Source organism: Stenella coeruleoalba (assembly GCF_951394435.1).
Source record: "Stenella coeruleoalba genome assembly, chromosome: 6".
Lineage (NCBI taxonomy): Eukaryota > Metazoa > Chordata > Mammalia > Artiodactyla > Delphinidae > Stenella > Stenella coeruleoalba.
In genome coordinates this window covers 68,558,521-68,579,580 of record NC_137151.1, presented here as the reverse complement: position 1 = coordinate 68,579,580, position 21,060 = coordinate 68,558,521, and the positions used below count along the sequence as shown (strand labels likewise).

The following is a 21,060-nucleotide window of genomic DNA, read 5'->3' as shown; positions in this document are numbered from 1 at the left end:
ATAAGTAGTAGACAAAATAACCCAGCAAGTTAACTGCCGACCTATTTGTTTCTATGGAAGTGCAATTTATGAAAAGAAAGTTCTTTTTATGAAAGGTAAGGCTCGGTCTGGAAATAAAATATAGCTGGCAAGGCAGCTCAAAACACCATTTACTGACGTTTGCATATTTGATTGAAAGTTAAACATGGTGATTAACAAAATCAGGAGTAGAGCTAGAAAAAAGAATTTATTCTTTCCATAAAGAATCTGTTTGGACACTGAGACAATAGTCTAAGTGCTTTTGTTTCAGTCCACAGGCATATTATTGCTATTTAGAGAAACATAAAGGGAATATAATATTGCCCAGCATGTAGTTAAAGAGGGTAACGGATGAAAGAAATCATCCTAACACAACTTGTCTCTCTTTTTCTTTTTAAAGTAAGACATTTCTGTATTGCTTGTTTTTGCTTTTGTTTTCTTTTAAATATATTTATTTATTTTACTTATTTATTTTTGGCTGTGTTGGGTCTTCATTGCTGCACACAGGCTTTCTCTAGTTGCGGCAAGTGGGTGCTACTCTTTGTTGCGGTGCGCAGCTTCTCATTGTGGTAGCTCCTCTTGTTGTGGAGCACGGGCTGTAGGCGCATGGGCTTCAGTAGTTGTGACACGCGGGCTCAGTAGTTGTGGCTCGCGGGCTCTAGAGTGCAGGCTCAGTAATTGTGACGCATGGGCTCAGCTGCTCCGCGGCATGTGGGATCGTCCTGGACCAGGGATCGTCCTGGACCAGGGCTCGAACCCATGTCCCTTGCATAGGCAGGCAGATTCTTAACCACTGCGCCACCAGGGAAGTCCCCAACTTTTCTCTTATAAAGGAAAAAATTCAATTAACATTAACACCACTTTAAGGCTCTTAGGCTTCTTTTTATCTTTCTAGAGCTTCAACTCTACTCATGAATGTCTTTCATCTCATTTGCTTTATTTTGACTGATGGCATTGGAGAGCTTTCCTAATAGCATGTGGTGATGTTGTATCCACTCTACTTCCCGAAGCAGGGAAAGGACAGAAAAGGGAGACAGTTCTGTAACACTGTCACTTGGGTACAGCAACTGTGGAACACAATGACAAGTCAATACAATTGAGAGCCACCAAGCACCACTTCAGATGAATCCCTACACACTTCCGTATTAACCCTTCCATGTTGTTGTCTAAATTTAGATTCCAGTTAATGTCATTATCATTTGCATGCAAAGACAATGCCGCTACACCCCTACCAGCCTTAGAAGGAGTACTTGGCACTGGTTCTTGGTGACAGGTTTATCCTAAAGCACCTACTCTCTTACCTGTTTGCCCTGACCAATTCGAGCAATTCATTATTTTCAACTTCAAAGAGAAATATTGACTCTAGTGCACTTGGATACAATTATAAAATCAACTGGCCTGAAATCTCATATTTTGTATTCCTACTAAGGAAAAACAGCTCATTTTCTATGTGCTGTTAAACTAGTGGTTCTCTCTACTGCCATGTATGCATCATGGGAAAAGGAAAACACTCATCAATTATACTGTTTGTCCCTAGAATAACCTTTCTACGGACTAGTTAACATCAAGGACATGTGATGGCCACGTCAGAGCAATCAAACTTCTCCCCTTCGTATTTCAAAGTGACTCACCAAAGATGCCAGAATAAGATTACAAAAATATTTACTGCTCTGCTGAATGTGGATAAAGAGCTCTCTTTGATGGTAGCGTCACCACAATTATTTTTTTACCTTATGACAGTTTTTAGAAATTAGGCAGAGACAGAGTAGCTACTCACGTTCTCCTTGTCGGGAATCCCTAGAAGAGGAAAGGGAGAGAGAAAGAGCATGAGCTGTAAGATCAACTTGCAAAATGGCAATGAAATCCCCTGCTGAATCAAACCAAGTAACATTTTGGTGTTTTCAATTTGTCTTTCCAGAAAAACGTACATAATGCTGCTTAGAAACGTAGCAGCACCTACCAAAATCTGTAACATAAATAAATAAATGACTCAGGAGCAGGGCTGGGTGCCAGACAAGAAAATCTCATACTTATTTTGCTTTTCTACCATACGCTTTACTCTCCTAGAGGTGAAAATCCAGCCCTGCTTATTTTACACCATGTGAGCAACTGTCTCAGAGCAATTACTCTGTCTTGGGCACCAGAACACTCAGAATTTTAGACGAACACATCAACTCTTAAGTTGCACGGATTGTATTTTTCCAAGGCAAACCCCCTGACACCGCTCCAGGGATTTGAACCTGGGGGCAGGTCGCACATAAAGACTACTACTAGCACACAACTTTTATTTTGGGCAAAGCAAACCGCTGCTGCTTCCAAGTTAGGTCCCAGCAGGCAATGGCTGTTTCCAGGGGTGTCTCAATTTTCTTAGCAAATAAGTTAATCATTCGTCCATTCAGTCATTTACACACATTTCATGAGCACTCGGTCCAGGCTGGCACTGGTCCTTTGCACTTCCTTTGGGTCTGCTACTCTGCCATGGTAAGGGTGGCCGCACTGGAAGGTCACCAGCCCCAGCAGAGCTTACTGGCCCCAGGACAGTGAGAACAGGTGGCCCTATACTGAAGCGACAGAAGTCCAGGTGGTTTTGATGTGTGGCTTGCACCTAGCTTAGAACTACTGGGGTGGTGTGAGGGGGGTTGCAATGCAAAAATGTAGTACATCCAAATTCTGAGTAAGCAGGACTTTATGTGTTTAATAAGGGGCCATACGGGACTTAAAATATTGGCATTAAAAGCACCGAGTGCCCATCCTAATAGGCAGCGGTAAGCAGGAGGGGTAAGAAAAGAATACATTATTAGGAAACATACCCTAATTAAACTTTGACCCCCAACCTGGGATAGTATCGGGACATAACAGCTCAGGCAGGAAACAAGGGGACAGAGAGGGTTGTCCTCTCGAGCAGAGTATTAATGAACATGTTTGCCATCAGTTCTCGGATCCGCCAGAAAGAGTAAGCGTGGCCCAATGTCAGCACTCTGAAATTCGTCTTGAGCTCATCCATCCATTTATCCATCCATCCAACGACCATTTGAAAGGACTAGAGTTGACTAATGAGGAGATACAGGGTTGTAACAGAAGCTTACTTTCTAGGAGGTTTAATAAGATAAACACACAGTTGTACAAATCATCGTATCAGAGTGGATAGAAATTAGGGTATCTGTAGAGACATAATACTGAAAACGTGCTCTCAGGCCATGCAGGAACTTGCAAGTCGGGCTAAGGCATTAGAAGTCTTGGAATTTCACCTTCTATGCCTGGCCGTGGACCAGCATTAAAGGTTCTGACCAACAGAGTGGTATGATCAAGAAAAAGGAGGGAAGAGACTTTTCAAAATTAAAAGACACCTAAGACATAAAAACCAGAGGCAATGGCACAATCCTTCATGGAAGCGCAGTTTGAACGATTAACTAACTACAAAGACATTCAGTTGGGGAAATTCGGACTTGGATTGAGTGGTGGATATTATTAAGGAAAATCATACCAGTAATTAGGTATGATAATGGTGTGGTTTTTGCATGGAAAAGTCTGTATTTTCAAAAATGCCTGCTGAAGTATTTGGGGTGAAATGTATATATATGATTAGAAGAAGGAAATATGGCAAAATAATAATATGAAAATACCTATCAAATTATTACTAATCTTATTTAAGTATTAAAGTTTAATATTAATTAAAGTCATGACAATATAGGTATTAACTGTATCATTCTGTATGCTTGAAATTTTTCATAATAAAAAGTAAATTAAAAAAGTTCTGTGTAAGTCAGGTGTAGGGTACACCAAGAGTGAAATAATGAAGGTTCAAAGCCAGTTGAGCCATCTTTGCTCTCAGGTCAAGGGTGATGAGGCCCTCAGCCAGGGGGCTGCAGAGGGGAGGGAAAAGAAAGAATATTAACACTACAGAGGAAGGAACAAGGGATGGACAAGTGATTAACTTCAGGGGGGTGGAGGTGAGAGAAAAGAGGACCCCAAAACAGTGGAGGTTTAGTACCTGGTATGGGAGGACAGTGGAGTTATGAATGGAAATACACTTTCAGGAGGAAGGATGGTTTGTGGGAATCACGATGTATTCCGTTACTGATATTTTGAGTGCAAGAGACCAGGAGGACATCTGGGTGGAAAGAGAATGAGATCAGTAGTCACTTGGAAAGTTAGGCTGCCCTTTGTAAGACTCAAACAGATTTGTATCAGTTGCAAGAAAGGATGCAACGGTGGAGGGGTCGGTATAGAGGAAAAAAGAGAAAAATAGCCAAGGCTGTCTGAACTTCCAGCTGAGGGGAAGAATACCCATGAAAGAATACAAGGGGCCAGAGAGATACAAGAAAACCAGGATAATGCAGTGGAGGCTGGGACCCAAGGGAGGATGGAGTCCGAACATGGAAAATCTTACCCAGTCATAGAGAGTGTGTAATAGTAATGACTGAGGCTGGCTATTGGTTGGACACTGGAGAATTCAGATGGCTTGAGTCAAGAAGTATACGGCAGAAGGAAGACTTTGAGGGGTTAAAGAGTAACTGGTGGTGAGGAAATAATAGCTCACATCACCTGGGTGCTTATTATACGCCCGGCACATTTGCTTCTTAACATTTGACACGTTTTGCTTCATTTAATCCTCACAACAATCCTATGAGGAAACCGAGGCACAGAGACACTAAGTGCCTTAACGGAAGTCACACAGCTAGGAGACAGCACAGCTGGGATTTCCAGTTCAGTTACTGGTCATCCCTAGATCAGCCAGGGGAGAAAAATCAAGAACAGGGGAAGAAATGAAAGGAAAGAGAGATCTGCCCTCCAACACCCACCTCTCCAAGGACAGAAGAGAAACAGAGAAAGAGAGGGCACAGGCTGCCCAGAAACTGGGAAACAGAGGGGACGGAAGCTCACTTAAGATCCTGGTCAGGCGGGAAGGAGGGTCACCTGTAGAGAGTGACAAGTCTGAGCGTGAAAATGAGAGTGGGAATTCAAGGAGGTAGGAAGAGGATGGGAAGGGTGGCTCTGGCTCTGAAGATGCTTGGAGTGGAAGTACTGCTCGACCCATCAGTGTGTCAGTGTTGAAGCGCCACAGCTTCAGAAACACCGGGGCTCGCTGCCTCGTAACACATATACGGACAAGAGCCAGGTAAGGGGACCCAGAGCCTCAACGAGCAACTCCCAGGGATGGTATCGAGTGCTAAAAAGATGCTTCTGACATGCACGAACAGATAAACAGACTCAGGACACAGGATTTCTTCGAGTCTCGTGGGCACCCATTAGAAAAGAGCATCACAGAGAAAAACTTCCTTTCTTTTATGATCAGCCAGAGACTCATCTGGCTGATTCCAGATCTCTTACAAAAGGCCTGGAATTGGAAGAGGCCACGACTTAAGAAGAAGAAAGAACGAATCCCGCTGCTTCTCTCCTTGATCAGTAGCATCAAAGGAAGCAAGAGGTGTGGCTCTCAGGGGTCTACGACAAACACAGTTCTTGAACCCCATTTTTAAAAGAGCCCAGAAACAACACTTTAAAATGAAGGTATTTTGGGAACGCATGCTGAAGTTCCAACTAGTACCAGAGCATACCTCCCTCTATCAGCTCAGACCACGAAATTATACTACAGGAACAATTTTTTAAAATAACTCAAGTGTGGGCTGGTGGGTCTGTTTATCCACAAGAGAGTCTGGAGGCTTACTGTCAAGCTGGTGTAGGAAGTATTTTTGGGTCACATGAAAACACATGCCGCACAACAGACTTTTATATACAAAATGTTCATGTTTTTCACTTACTGTCATTGTTAGAGCCTGTTTCCATAACACCATAAGGAGGAGCCAGAAGTCCTGCCATGTACTGTCGATACTTCTGAAAGACAAGATTGTAAACTCAGGGTACGGATATTTACTCACTTTGAACATTCACGTATTTACATGTTAAGAAGCAGAAACGCTGGGTGTCAGGAAGCATCTGAGTCTTGTATTTATAGAGCCATGGAGCGTGCTGTCTGGGCTCTGGGGCCTAAAATAAAAATGCTGTGTTCTAAAGAGGTCTTCCCGGATGAGACTGAAAGAGCCCCTGTTGGGGAGGGAGTTCTATCGCAGCCCGTTCCTCCATGTATTTGCGGCTGATTAACCAAACGGTGCGGGCTCTTACCCTCCCCTCCACCTCTCGCCAAGCCTCTCGTGCTCTCAAACACACGCTCAGGATTTTGAGGAGGGAAAAGACATTTGGTTTTTGCAGATGCAGATACGAATAAAAGTGCCGCCTTCTTAACAGGTGAATAGCACTGAATCAACTGTCTTTCAAAGCCAAAAGAAATGCATCTCTAGAAAATGTCTGTTTTGAAAGAAGCTGATTCATCGCCATTTACCAACTTCCTTTTACACAGTACACCTGCCCGTTATGTGACCTCCCAAGAACTTTCGATTTGTTGTCAAATACAATAGTTTGGCTTCATTTAGAACTACGTGGATTCCCCTGAATTGTCTCCCCCTAACTTTTGGTCCAGGCCTGCTTTAAAACCTGGGGCTCAGCGATACACATTAGCCTTGGGAGTCTGCGCTGTTTGGAAGGGATAAGGCTTGGCGAGCGTAAAGCATGCAGGTAGAGCACCCAACAAGAGAGGAGTGACATTTATGAAGAATGGAAAGTGAGTGTAAGACATCGTCTCTTCTCAGGTAATCAGTACAGCCTCCTCCCCTTTCAGAGTGAAAAGCTGGGCAATTTTATTTATTGCGTGGTGTCGTGTATATTTATGGTTTATAATTATGATGACACATAAATGTTAAACAGCACCAAAGGAATCAACACTCTATAACGTGCCTGTGGGTTACACAAACGTCAGCAGAAAAGACTTCATCTGTAGCAATGGGCAGCTGGCAGCATGCAGTATTTGAGCAGCCATCTGGCCCATTTGGTAGATTTGAATGGTGTTTGTAAAGTAACATTGACGAGTTCTCAAAAGAGCCTTCTTCTAGTCAAGATGTGACTAGCTTTTTTTTTTTTTTTTTTAATCCTGTTTTCTTCTCGTTCTGAGGCAACTATACTAACACCTGCACGCAAACATTTAAAATCATGATTTTTCTCTGCCTCTGAGTTAACTAATCACTCCAACGTACACATGGGACCAATCCATCACCCTGCATTCCTGACATTTCCTTTGATAATTCCCCAATTCTGCTTTTCCACTTTCTTATGATACTATCTACTTTTCTTCCTCATGAGAAAGCACTGATCAAAGCACACTTCTGGGCATAATATTATGCTGGACTCTGAACAAAACAGGCTCAGAGAGAGCAGATGGGCTAGGTTATGTTCTAAGAAGGTTCTATGACCCCCTACAGCCTTTTGAGGTATTCCTGTCACTGTTAGCAACTACATTAACAGGCTCCTGAAAGAAATAATTCATGTTAAATTAAAGGAGCAATTTTGCTTTGCTTAGAGATGTTGTTTTGGATGCAATTTGTCTCAGGCACCTCAATGTCAATTTCCATGAACTCCAGGGAAGCACCTTGCTGACTCCTAAATGAACAGGACTCCGCCTTCCTTCAACTCCATAGCACTAGGTCTGAGCTTGGCTCAGACCTAGTTGGAGCATGTTACCAGGGCTGCCACTCCTGGGAGCAGAAAACAGAGCAGCCGTTTGGGGCGCAGCCGTTTGCGGGCTGGGCTTCCGCGTGTGTTTGTACTGAGCATCTACTATGTGCAGACTGTGTCCTAGACACTGCGCTTACTGCAGAGAACAAGCAGACAAGGCCCCATGCACTTGTGAAACATCGATCTCCTGCAAAACAGGGTACCCTGTCTTGCACATAATAGGATATTAACACTTATCGTTGACTTCGGGAATGTGAATGGATATTTTCAAACATATATAAAAATAGAAAGAATACCACACCGCATACTTAACATCCATCCTCAATAATTATGAACTCATGACTAATGTTATTTCATCTACAATCCTATCCACTTGCCCCTCTCAGTTATTTTGAAGCAAATTCCACATATATCATTTAATCCATAAATATTTCAGTAGGAATCTCTAAAAGGTAAGGATTCTTTTCTTCCTCCAAACAAAACCATAACACCACTAGCACAACTAAGAAATGTAACAATGTCTCAATAATATCCAGTCAAGTGCAAATTTCTAACTGTTCCATAAATGTCATTGCTGAATTGAATTTAAAAATAATGTATTAGATACATAGATGAATGGAACAGAACACAGAGCCCAGAAATAAACCCACACGTATATGGTCACTTAATTTACAACAAAGGAGGTGCTGGGAAAACTGGACAGCCACATGCAAAAGGATGAAACTGGACCACAATCTTACACCATACACAAAAATTAACTCAAAATGGATGAAAGTCTCGAACGTAAGACCTGAAACCATTAAACTCCTAGAAGAAATCATAGGCTGTAGGCTCCTTGATGTTGGTCTTGGCATGACTTTTTTTGGATTTGACAGCAAAAGCAAAGGCAATCAAAGCAAAAATCAGTAAGTGGGACTACATTAAACTGAAAAGTATTTGCACAGCAGAAGAAACAATCAACAAAATGAAAAAATAACCTACTAAATGGGAGAAAATGTTTACAAATCATGTATCTGATAAGGGGTTAATATCCAAAATATATAAATATAACAGACTCAGAGATACAGAGAACAGATTGGTGGTTGCCAGAGCTGGAGGGTGGGGAGTGGGTGCAATGGGTTTTTAAAACCTATTTCTGCAGAACCCTGGGCTCCTTGGAGGACCCTCAGGCAAGGGTACCATGGAAGCAGAACCTTCAACTAGAGCGTCTTCACTTTTAGCTGATATATAATTTAGAGTTCTAAGAGCAATTTCATTTGAAAGATGACTTTTGCTTCTAAAAAAGAAAAGTTTACAAACCACAGAATTAAATAATCTCTCAACTTCCAGCCAGACAGATGTCAATCAAAGATCTCCATGAAGAATCCACAAAGACCAAATTAGGATTTGCCTATGAAGTGTTAGGGGTTCTATTCTCTGTTAGAAAGACGTCTATGGTTGTAGATTGGCCAAATGACAGGCTGCTCCATACCTGAAAGGGTTATCAACAAAACCGGTAGAACTAAGAATTTAACTGAGATGCATCATGGTGCAATGCTGCCCTTCTCAAACTGAGGTGTGCAGATCCCCCTAGTGTAGTGCCCAGCAGGGCAAGAGGGTATGTGACAAGGGTTAACAGGAGCTCTTCCTAGAGCTTACCATTTTATTCTATGTCAAATAGTTTAAAGCATTACTTTTATATTATGGAGCAGAAAACTAAATCTGCATAAATTTTAAAGATTAAAGCACATGCGACTTCAAAGGAAGTTTGAGCTTGCTTCTGGCTACTTCTAGCTACAAAGGGTCTAGACCCAAGGCGTTATGTATTGATTTCCTCTACATTCAGAGAACTTCAGTGGAAAAACCCAAGCGCCTCTGATGTAACGGAAAGCGCGCAGATGCTGGAATCACACAAGAAAGGGGTCTTAATTCTGATTCTGCCACGTGCCACCTGTGTGAACCTGAGTGAGTTACTTACCTCAGTTTCCTGGGATAATATCACCCATCTTTCAGGGCCATTGGGAGGATGAGAAATAAAATCTAGAGAAGTGCCCAGCACATATTAGGCACTTAATACATGATTACTGCAGTAGTAAGAAACCATCGAGAATTGGTCAAACTAATCCCAATATACCTGACGATATTTCCCAAGCAGAGTGTCCAGCTTTAGGGAAGAACACTCTCTAAGTGACTTCTCATTACTGAGGCTGTTGATACACACAATATATAAGACCCACAATACCTCCACTGACCTGTCTGCTAAAGGGAGCTATGGAGAAATAAGAATTTAAAGAATAGATGTTCTAAAGTAATTTTATAATATACTGCCTACTTTCATACCCACATGGCAAAAGAGTCCAAGGAGAAGGGAAGAGCCCAGGAGAGAAAGCCCAGAAATAACTGAACGAAAGTAAGTAAAGCCTTTCAGCCATCAGAACTGATTTGGGTTAACAAAACCTTAAAAAAAAAAAATCTCTAAATTACAATTGGCCAGTTTTCAAAGCAAAGTCAGTGCAGGGAAGAAATCCTCAGGCTAGTGAGGCCAGAAGCCTGTTCTTAAATCAAGGTGGAGATATGCCACTGGCTATCCTAATGTTTTCTGAGAAAAGATAAAAGATGACAGTCTTAGGAAGGTTAAAACCTGGTCCATGTCTCAGCCCCTTCACTGTCCCCCCAAAGCCACCGAGGAAGGCTGGCTGGGAGGCTGGCAGAGCAGCCCCCAGGCCGAGGGAGGCTGCACAGCCTTGAGCCCCAGGCTGGGGCTGCTGCCACCCAGAGCCGGGGGTACCTTTCTCTACTCCGCACAATGACTCCACATGGCCCAGCTGTAGCCTAGGAGCCAGATATAAAAGTTGGGTGGTGTCTGCTGGAGGAGGGGGCGTAGTAGACATATGTCATATTCTAAAGGCCAGTCTCAATTTGCCAAGCAGGACACACAGAGAATAAAGGCTGGCAGCCTGAACCCTAGCTAGATCCTCTGTGAGAAGAGAAGAAGGGGTCCCAGTGGGGCGGAACTCCCCACCCTGGAAGTCAAGGCTTTCCTGACACACTGAGGGCTTTCCTGGGTGTCCTCTGAGCTGCTGCCCACTGCCAAGGCACCTAGGCTGCCAGCACGCAACTGTCACCACATGCCGCAGCAGCCAGGTGCGGACCTCAGCTTTGGGTACAAGCCTTCCCAGCAACTGTCCCCTGCCTTTTGCCACCAACCCCATCCACCTAGGAGATCTTCAGGTTTCAGGAAAAACGTAAGTAACATCCTTAGGCTGGGACATCAACTCTAGAAAAACATTAAAAACAGGAAGCCATGAGGATAATCGACAGGCCTTGCTGTGAACACCTGAGGGTCGGGGCGATGCACATGTGCTCGGAACAGGGACGTGCTAATGACAGCTCATGGTGGGCAGTGTCCAGGGTTGGGGAAGCATAGAGGGGACTCTACCAGGGGTGTGGGGATATGTCGTGTCATCATGTCCCATTCATTACATCTGTACTAGGGTCTCCCAAAGTATTAAAGCTGAGTTCATGAAATGTAATGACAAACAGGTTGCCTGTACCTTCTCTGAAAGTATCCTGATTATGCGGTAGAGTAACTTAGAATAGGGAGGTAAAGTATAGGGCCCCCCCTCTTTTCTGTTTCTTGGCAAGAGTTCTTTCACAACTTCTGTATGTGTAATGGATGGTGGGAAAATGGACATGGCACATTGCTCTAAAATCCCAGAGATCTAGAAAACTCTTAAACATGTGAAGAGGAGAAGGGGAAAAAGTAAAGCAGTTGTAGAGGGAAACCTTCACGCAGAATTTTTCTTTTGACCCTTTTAGCGCCATATGTACTGCTTCTCTCACAGCAGATCACTGGCTGGACCGAGTTTACCTCTTACTGCCGGCTTATTCTTTTTCCTTGTTTCTTGATTTCTCTAGCATCGACCTAACAGGCACAGAGAACTTCTATTGCCTCTTCTTCAGTGATGTTTAATTCATCCTTCGGCTCTAATACAGATATACCTAAATGGAGGCAAAATCTGTTTGCCAGCTCCCGGCCATTTTTAATTCATGAGTAACCTGCAAGAGCTGTAGTTTGGAGGGCAATAATCACAACTATAGCTCTAATGGAGGAAGTTTCCCAAACCTGAATCGCTTAAGAATTCTAGAATGAAGCCCGAGTAAGATGATGCTGCAAGTAAGCAAATACAGTCTCCCACAGAAACTTCCTGTTTGAAATTCTCTCTCCTCCTGGCCTGTGAAGGTGCAGAGATCCCAACCCATAGGTGGAGGGTCCCTCAAATTCCCTCAAGTGAGAGCAGGGTGGTGAGGAATACAGCTTAGGCAGCCCTCACTCAGTCACAGAGATGAGTCAGATTAGCCCGGAGGGAAAGGGAGAGAAAAATGCATTCACTAAATCAGTCAAGGGGAAAAGAGAAGCACAGTGGGGTCCTCACAGCGGGATCCCCAGGGGCTTTGCTTCTAGGGATGGGGACAGCCATTCTCACGTGATCATACAATCATCTCAGTGCAGTGGTCCCAGGGGATAGAAGTTAAAAAGGTACTGAAAACGTGGCTGGGTGATAGAGCGCGGGGCAAATTCAGATCTGGGAGTCAGGGCAAGGACATGAAATCTGAGGCTGAGAGGGCTTGGAGGTAAGGGCCAGAGGCCCTTCCAGGTAGAGGGGGAACAGGGGTGGTGTGCAGACAAAGACGCGTCTCTGGCAGGAGAGTCAGGATGAGGGTGTCGGGAGAGGGGAAGGCAGTGGGGACAGAGCGGTGCATGGGCCAAAGAGGCAAGGCCTTGGAGGCCATGAGAGGAATTTGGAACATCATCCTACTATAATTGGAAGCGGTTTAAGTGGAGAAGTGACAAGAACAGACATGTGTTTTTAAAAGATCTTTCTGGCTGCTGTGTGGAGAACGGTTTTGATGGGAAAATAAGGAAGGCATTAAGCCCTTAAAGGGAGGGCAGGCCTGGATGTGGCCCCTCAAAGGGGCCTGAGATTGGCGGAGAGGGAAGAGAGAGAGACGGGGAGCAGGGGTGGTAAAGACCCTTCGTTCCTCAAGGCCAAACAATCTCCAAGTACTTAGACTTGATGATAAAGCCTCGGATTTCTTGCCAAAGCACACTCAACACACGTGTGCTTTTAATATGACTAAAAGGTTCGGCGATTTCAGGAGGCTCACGAATGAGCTCATGAAAGATTATAATTTTAGTGCACACTCTGCATGTTTGAGGGACTGAAATAGCCATGAGCTTCTCTTAGAAAAACTCAAATTGAGAGGAAGACATACACACACAGTAGGTCAATGCTACTTGATTGAGTCCTAAAATAATTTGTTCTGGAGCTGTTATTGCACAGGAAATCCTCCTAAACTCTCTTTTTGCTAAGCCTGAACCTACTACAGTCCATCTAATGTAGAAATGAGACTAGGAACATTGTCTCTAAATAACTGCTACCTCCTCGTTTATATAAAAACCTGTTGATTGACATTTTATTTAAACATATTCGTCTTCAAAGTGATGACTATTAAGTATAGTTATCCTGAATTAAAATGATGAAGCCCAGCACTTATAAAACTAACAGGAATATCGTCCTACATACCATGGGAACATGCAAATTCCAAGAAAGTGCTTAAATATTGATAATACAAAATTAGGATGCATCAATCATTTAAAAACCTAAAATAAAGGATGATTTCGCAGAAAGTAACAGCCCTGACTGTCATCCTATTAGAACAAGCTACCAACATTTTGACTTTGCATTCTTGCTCTACCATGTACTTACAAAGGGCAGCAGGCAGCGTAGGAGGGGGATTGGTGAGTAGTGATTCAGGAGGTGCTATAGTCTGGCTGTGTCCCCGCCAAATTCATATGCTGAAATCCTAGCACCCAAGGTAACGGTATTAGGAGGCGGGGCCTTTGGGAGGTGCTTAAGTAGGAGGGGGAAGCCCCCATGAATGGGCTCAGTACTCTTCCATGCAGCCTGGGAGAGGCTTTCCCACCATCCATTACACATACAGAAGTTGTGAAAGAACTCTTGCCAAGAAACAGAAAAGGGGGGGGCTATACTTTACCTTCCTATTCTCACCCGACCATGCTGGCACCCTGATCTCAGACTTCCAGCCTTCGGAACTGGAAAGAATAAATTTCTGTTGTTTCAAAGTCCCCTAGTCTGTGGTATTCTGTGATAGCAGCCTGAACAGACTAAGACAGTGGGGTAGGGGGCTCTTTTCGTGGCCCAAACAGGTATCTGAACTTCCATTTTAGAGGCATTTCTTTAGTTTCTGGCTTTGTCCCTCAAAACCCGAAACCACTGGGGCATAAGTACTATGCATTTCGGTGGCTATTTTCTGACCGAGTTTCTCTAGAAGCATCCACAGGCTTCTCTCACCTGACCTCCTTAACCCCACTCCTACCTGAAAGCCCGCTGTGCATACAGGATCCCAGTTTTTGCCACATCCACGAATGAAAACTACACAAGGGCAGTGACTTTTGCCTGTTTCATACACGGACGGAACTCGACAGCCTGGAGTCGGCTGCTTCTTACCTTCAAACATGCTGGACCTTTGGAGCCTTTCTACTTGCATTTATTGCAAACTCCCGCAGCTTTTCTGCTCACACATATGGTGCCTGCTTTCTTCATCTCCCTTCACTGGTAACATTTCTACTAGTTCTGCTCCAAGGTGCTGTAAACAACCTTGAAACATCCTTGTCAATCCAATCCCATATATACGGACTGCCTATACCTGGGGAATCCCAGTTAACAGCTCTGTGTGGTTCTGGAAGCTTCTGTTTCTTGTGGAATACCGTACTCCTTGAATTCCTTGAGTGGTTCCTGGCTCCTGTCACCTCTCTGCTCTAGATCACCTGAACTGTTTTCCTTGCAGACTGTGCTCTTAGGCGTCTCGCCCAGGCCCATACTTTCTAATCCCCTCTGTATCATCAAGTAACAGACTAGGCCTCCACTTCTCTCCTCACGAGCACTAGGAGGTGTCAATAATGAAAGCGGTGCATTGACCATTCTGGAAAACAGTGTGGAAGAAAACACTAGAGTGGCTGGTGTCCTGGGGGTAGGGCATGAGAAAGGGCAAGGCTGAAAGAGTTGGGGGGATATAAGCTTTAGGATCTAGGCAAACATGAATTCCCAACCCAGTCCTGCAAACCGCCACTGGTGCTAACAAGATTTTTGAGGCTTCACTGGACCTGGCCCCCAGCTGCCCCTCCAGCCTCAGTTCCTACACTCTTCCCCCCTTTATTCGTCTCCAATCACATTGGCACTTTGAGATCCTCCAGCACATTGAGCTTTCCCCTCCAGGCCTCCTGCTGCCTGAAGCACACTTCCCACTGCTCATCCTTGCCAATTTCCACTCACTTGCACTTACGCATGGCCTTCTCTGAGCTCCCAGTTTACAGGAGTCTCTTGTTATTTTCTCTCCCAGTGTCATACTGTTGCTGTCAGTGTGCCCAGGTACTGTGTGGTTCTGTACTGTATCTGAGTGTGTGCTGGTCCAGTGGCTCTCTCCTCTTTTCTACTATAGGCTAACGGAGGGCAGGGACCACATCTATATTCCCCCACTACGTACCTAAGACCCAGCACAGGGCCTGGAACATAGCAGACTTTCAATGAATATTTGTTGAGCAAACGAGTAAGTGAATGAATTACTGATAGTATTTCTCAAACATTCTGAGGTTTAGGTTCCCCAGTAATAAACCAGAAATATTACCATATACCCCTCATGGTTGATGGAAGGACTGAATGAGATAACCCGGGTAAAGCACCTCACAACCCAGGCACACAATAAATACTAGTCCCCATTCCCTCTACATCATGATTTCTTCTCATACTGATTTGGCCAAGGGCTACGTTCCCAGTTAAAAAAGTAATGCCTGAAAGAGAAATAAGCCTAATGGATGAAGATCTACAAAAATAAATCTGGGGCTTCCCTGGTGGCGCAGTGGTTGAGAGTCCGCCTGCCGATGCAGGGGACATGGGTTCGTGCCCCGGTCCGGGAAGATCCCACATGCCGCGGAGCGGCTGGGCCCGTGAGCCATGGCCTCTGAGCCTGCGCGTCTGGAGCCTGTGCTCCGCGACGGGAGAGGCCACAACAGTGAGAGGCCAGTGTACTGCAAAAAAAATAAATAAATAAATCTGATAATCTGAAGATACAATGAAAGAAACCATCTGAAACCACATGATGTCCACGGTCAAATATCTCTGTGATGTTTGTTTGCTCTTTATGAATAAGCTTCTTGCTTTTAGAGAAGGGACAGGAGAAGCATGAAGATCAGTTGATGCTGATAAAACAAGACCTAAACTTAACTCATCAAAAATCTCTAAGTACTAATCAATTTTGTAATTTAAAAGAAAGTACAGAGGGATAGAGCAGCCAGTCTTCTCTACCAGAATTAGCACCAAAATGCACTCGTTAGTGAAAATTTAGTTTTAAGAGACCCATGTATGAATCTAGCTGAAAAAAACTGGCAGCCATATATAAATAGATGATGGTAGAAAATGATTCATTTTATATATCCAACTTATTTTTTCCATAATTCTGCCTATTGCTGTCGCTTTCTAAGCCACATCATTTTTAAATAAGTTTGCCTTTTTATTTTGTTCTAACTACCACTGTCCCTTTTTCTCTCCCATTCTTCCTCTCTAGTATAAAAATTTTTATTGCTATAAAATAAATAAAAGCACATGGCAAAAAATTTAAACTACATGGTTTGTAAAATGAAAAAAAAAAATTCTCCCCTCTCACTCCCCTCCCACCTACTGACCTACCCAGGCTACTGCTGAGTTCACCACTGCTGACACTCATTTCTTCTGTAAGGTCCAGAGTTTTTCTATGCTCATGCCAACATATACCTCTCCATTGGCTTTAAACAAAAGGGATCATACGGTACATGATATTTTGTCCTTTTGTTCCTAATAATACATTTTGGATAGCTTTTGCTATAAGAACACATTTCACTATCGCTTTCTTGTTAGACACCTCACTTGGGGGCTACACCTCCATTTAACTCAACTGGGGGAGATCTGGAAAATATATTGAATTTGCATTGTCAATAGATCTTTCCTGAGTTTAAGACAAAAAGATAAAGATCATATATACAGCTCTTACCAAGTGGTGATTTCAGTTTTATTCTTGAAAATCAGACAGCACTGTAAAAATTTAATTCCAAGGCAAACAAATGTGCAAGCATATCACTTGGAAACGTCTCTGATCTCTCTGGTGGCTTATCTAATTGGTATCATTATGTTGTAGCGCCATCGGCTGCCAACTGTATTTTCTGTAAACTTGAAAAAGGCTTCCATGTCATCCATTTGAAGAAAAAATATTGTGTGTGCTCCCTCCCCCAACACTGTCAGAAGAAAAAAGAAATTTAATTAAATTTCAATCTCTGACAGTTTAAAATAATAGAAGAGAAATTATAAAACATTATGGATGAGAACTACCATACGACCCAGCAATCCCACTCCTGGGCGTATACCCTGAGGAAACCATAATTCAAAAAGAGTCATGTACCACAATGTTCACTGCAGCTCTATTTACAATAGCCAGGACATGGAAGCAACCTAAGTGTCCGTCGACAGATGAATGGATAAAGATGATCTGGCACATATATACAATGGAATATTACTCAGCCCTAAAAAGAAACGAAATTGAGTTACTTGTAGTGAGGTGGATGGACCTAGAGTCTGTCATACAGAGTGAAGTAAGTCAGAAAGAGAAAGACAAATACTGTATGCTAACACATATATATGGAATCTAAAGAAAAAAAATGGTTCTGAAGATCCTAGGGGCAGGAAGGGAATAAAGACGCAGACGTAGAGAATGGACTTGAGGACATGGGGAAGGGGAGGGGCAAGCTGGGACGGAGTTAAGAGTGGCATGGACATATATACACTACCAAATGTAAAACCGATAGCTAGTGGGAAGCAGCCGCATAGCACAGGGAGATCAGCTCGGTGCTGTGTGTCCACCTAGAGGGGTGGGATAGGGAGGGTGGGAGGGAGACGCAAGAGGGAGGAGATATGGGGATATATGTATATGCATAGCTGATTCACTTTGTTATAAAGCAGAAACGAACACACCATTGTAAAGCAATTACACTCCAATAAAGATGTTAAAAACAAAGCAAAACATTATGGATGGTGTCTGAGTATTATTTTCTGATTTTGGTAACTGTGTTGTGGTAATATAAGAAAATGTCCTTGTTCTATGGAAACATACCCTGAAATATTTAATATTTAGTAATAGAGGAATACAATGTCTCAAATTACAAATGATTCAGAAACAAATGAAAAAGACAAAGAATGACAAAGAAAACGAGGCAAAATGTACATAATTGGCAGAATTGGAGTAAAAAGCTTAGGGGAGTTCTTTATGCTATTCTTGCATTTTTTCTGAGTATATTTAAAATTATTAAAAATTAAAAGTTTCCAAGAAATGACAAGGAGTCAGAGTTGAAACTTTAAGTGATTACTCTTAGTGCATTTATTCTGTCAACATCTGCCTTCCCCAACTCGGCTCAGTTACAGGCTCTGCCCCCATTTTGTAGGTCCAGCTGCCTCTGACTCTCCAGCAAGTCCTTATCCAAGTGGAAGCTCTGTCCCCACCAGCAGGGACAGTGGTCCCTGGGTGCCACGTGTCTAGGTATCTGGCATGTGGGGAGGAGGTGTGCAGGGGTAGAAAGGGTTACAGAGCGACAGCCTTCCCCAAATCCCACCTCATGTGCTTGGCCCCATGGCTGGACTTTGACCTTGACTCCTTACGTGTCCCCTCCTCGGCTGGGACTCGAGTCCGGCCCTCAATGCAGTCCACAGCCTGCTTGCCCTTGCCTGCCTCCTTCCCTAGAGGATATTTCTTGTCCCTTGTACCTCTAGTTCTAGCCTGAAATACTGCCCAACCTTGACAGATGACACAAAACTGCAATGCAGTCACCTGGTCCGGTTTTTGTTTGTTCTTTCTCTGCTGGCAACCCTTTTATCCAGGCCTCGCCCATCAGACCAGAGGACCCTCCTGGTCTCAATGCCATCCTGGATCAAGGCGGACTTTGCTAGGCTCTCCGAGCACTGTCATTTTGATTGTTGGCCACTGCCCTCAGAGGTCAGCCTTCCAGCCTTTTGTAATCAGGTTTTCTGGGAATTGCTTTCTGGCCTCTTTGCATTCTCCACACTGGGCTGTCTTGAGGCCCGAGGACACCAGATGTCTCATCTCCACTGTAAGCAGAGCTGAGGAGTTTAACAGTCCTACACAGAGTAACCTCTGATCACACACAAACACAGACTGATTTCTGCTGCAATCTAGAAACTCAACTTCAAATGTCAATTCTCAGAAAATAGCTACATCGGGCTTTCCTATAAATTCTCTCTCTAGTGCTAGAAGGAAAGAAACCACCTTTCCACCAGTCAACACAAAATCTAAACAATATGATCTGAGTGTGCCATGCTTATGGAAACCCAAAGTATAAGACACGAATTTGTGTTTCCCAATTATTTGTAATATCTAGGTATTCTTGATTTTATTGTACGTTTAAATAAAATTCCTGATGTTTTGAAAATATCATTGCATTTTGCCCCAATAAACATGGACATGGTTTTTTTTAATAACGTCCATCAAATACATTGAGGTACATTTAAATTTGGGGGGAAAATTAAAGCACACTGCATCAGAGAGTTAGAACAATCTGGAAAGAAAACTTTAGGGAGTGGAGGAGCACCTTATTAAAAATTCCTATAAGCCTCACTGGGAAAGGAGATATTGCCAACCGCTTTTCCACACAGCACACAGCTAATGTGGACGAAAAGGATGCCTCTTCCTCCAGTGAAAATGTCAAGCTGAAAATGACACCTTTAAGGAGAGATGTGGCGTCAAGTGAGGAACTCTGAATCTGGACCCCAGGACCTATGGGAATCTTATCTGAACCTTCTCTGCCCACCCTCAACACCGCCCCCCCCCCCAAAACGATGACATTCTGGTTCGTCTCCAATTAGAGGTCCAGCCTGTCTATATCCCAACGAGCTGGGACATCTGCCCAAGTGCCTCTTCATCTCACGTATGGGTGTAAGGGAGCTGGCCAAAGGGCAGTATATGAGTCTGAACGAAAATGCTGTCCTGTCCAAATGGGTCTAGAGAGTGCGGGGGGCCTGAGGAAAGGTACGGAGTTGGGGAGGGGGGGACAGTGGAAAGTACGAAGCACGGATCAGAGTCACTCAGAGCAAAGAGGAGGTGGTTGGGCGATGCTGACTGAGTGCAAGGGGTACGCTGTGTGGCTGGTGGATGCATTCAGGGGGTGCAGGATTAGGCAGCCACGCTGGACTTCTCCCCGGCTTTCCTGTGCTCTCCACTCCAGCTTCTCCTCCCTCAAGGGTGGCCCTCTTCCCCATCTGGTTGCCTACCATGACAGGACCTCCACCTCCCTTTCAGATCTGTGTCTCCTGTTCTGACAACCCTCCATCTCGATGTTTGAACCTGCACAAGCCCCCAACCTCCTGTATGGAAATCCTCTGGTCCCTCCATCCCTCTTCTCAGCTTGGATCCACTTCTGGCCACTGGCTCTCCTGCTGTCCCCACCCTCGACCAGACCTCACACAGCTGGGCTCAGGTTGCTCAAATGCCCAGGTTCCAGCCTGCAGGTCTACCCCTCTGATGTTGCCAAATAACACGGTTCCTCTCCTCCAGGCCAGTCACCTGGGAACTTCCCAGCCCCAAGCTCGTCATGCTGCCACTTCTGCCTCTCAGCTGCAGTTTGACAGAAAGTGCTCTGCACGCTGTGAAGTACCATGCAGATGCTGTGTACGAGTATTGAATACGGCTGTTATGCCATGAAACTAAGACACAGACTGGAGCAGGCAATTCCAAAGATGCGAACTTCCGTTTAGAAGCATCCTAGAGAATGTCCACCTTCCTTTCATTAATTTACCCAAAGCTGGGTCTGCAGAGAACACTAACTGGGGTCTAGTTTGCCTTTTTGGGGTGATAAAAATGTTCTAAAATTGATCGTGGAAATGGTCGTACAAAATACTAAAAGCTATTGAATTGTATACTGTAAGTGGGCAAATTGTATGGTCTGTGCATTGTGTCACAATAATAAAGCTGTTTGAAGAAAAGAGAAAACACTGAATGGCCTTGCAGGATGTGAACCTACCTTACCCACCATATCCACCTGGCTGTCAGGGGGAGGGATCAGAAAAAGATGTCATTTTCCAGGAATCCTGGGTGGGCTCTGCTGAAGTATATACCCTGATGTTACCTGCCTGAAGCCCCAGTCTGTCCATCCCTGCTGCAGGCAGCTCCTCACACAGGAACGCTGCACAACAAGAGAATTGGCATGTGTAGGTTTCTTGGTGCCTATAGCATGCAGAGCTATGCCTACTTTTTTCAGCATTTGATTTTTCCAAACAAAAGGAGAAACCAAGCACATAAAACCCAACAGTGAATTGATGAGCAACTTTGCATATATATAGAATTTCCAGGCAATAAAGCATGCTCTCCAACAAGCTTGTC

The 21,060-nt window shown here is 44.0% G+C and overlaps 1 protein-coding gene across 8 annotated transcripts in view; it reads right to left on the bottom strand.

Moving 5' to 3' along the window:
• The window catches only part of RAPGEF4 (Rap guanine nucleotide exchange factor 4), a 318,083-nt gene that overhangs the window by 130,638 nt on the left and 166,385 nt on the right, over positions 1-21,060 (bottom strand). For 7 of the 8 annotated variants that reach the window (XM_079923817.1, XM_079923822.1, XM_079923821.1 and 4 more), the window contains 2 exons: positions 5,781-5,853; positions 1,796-1,815 (listed from right to left, as the gene is read on the bottom strand). In XM_079923817.1, the coding sequence (XP_079779943.1) occupies positions 1,796-1,815; positions 5,781-5,853 (93 nt within the window). The remainder of the gene's footprint in view (positions 1-1,795; positions 1,816-5,780; positions 5,854-21,060) is intronic. The other variant, XM_079923820.1, reaches the window with a different exon arrangement.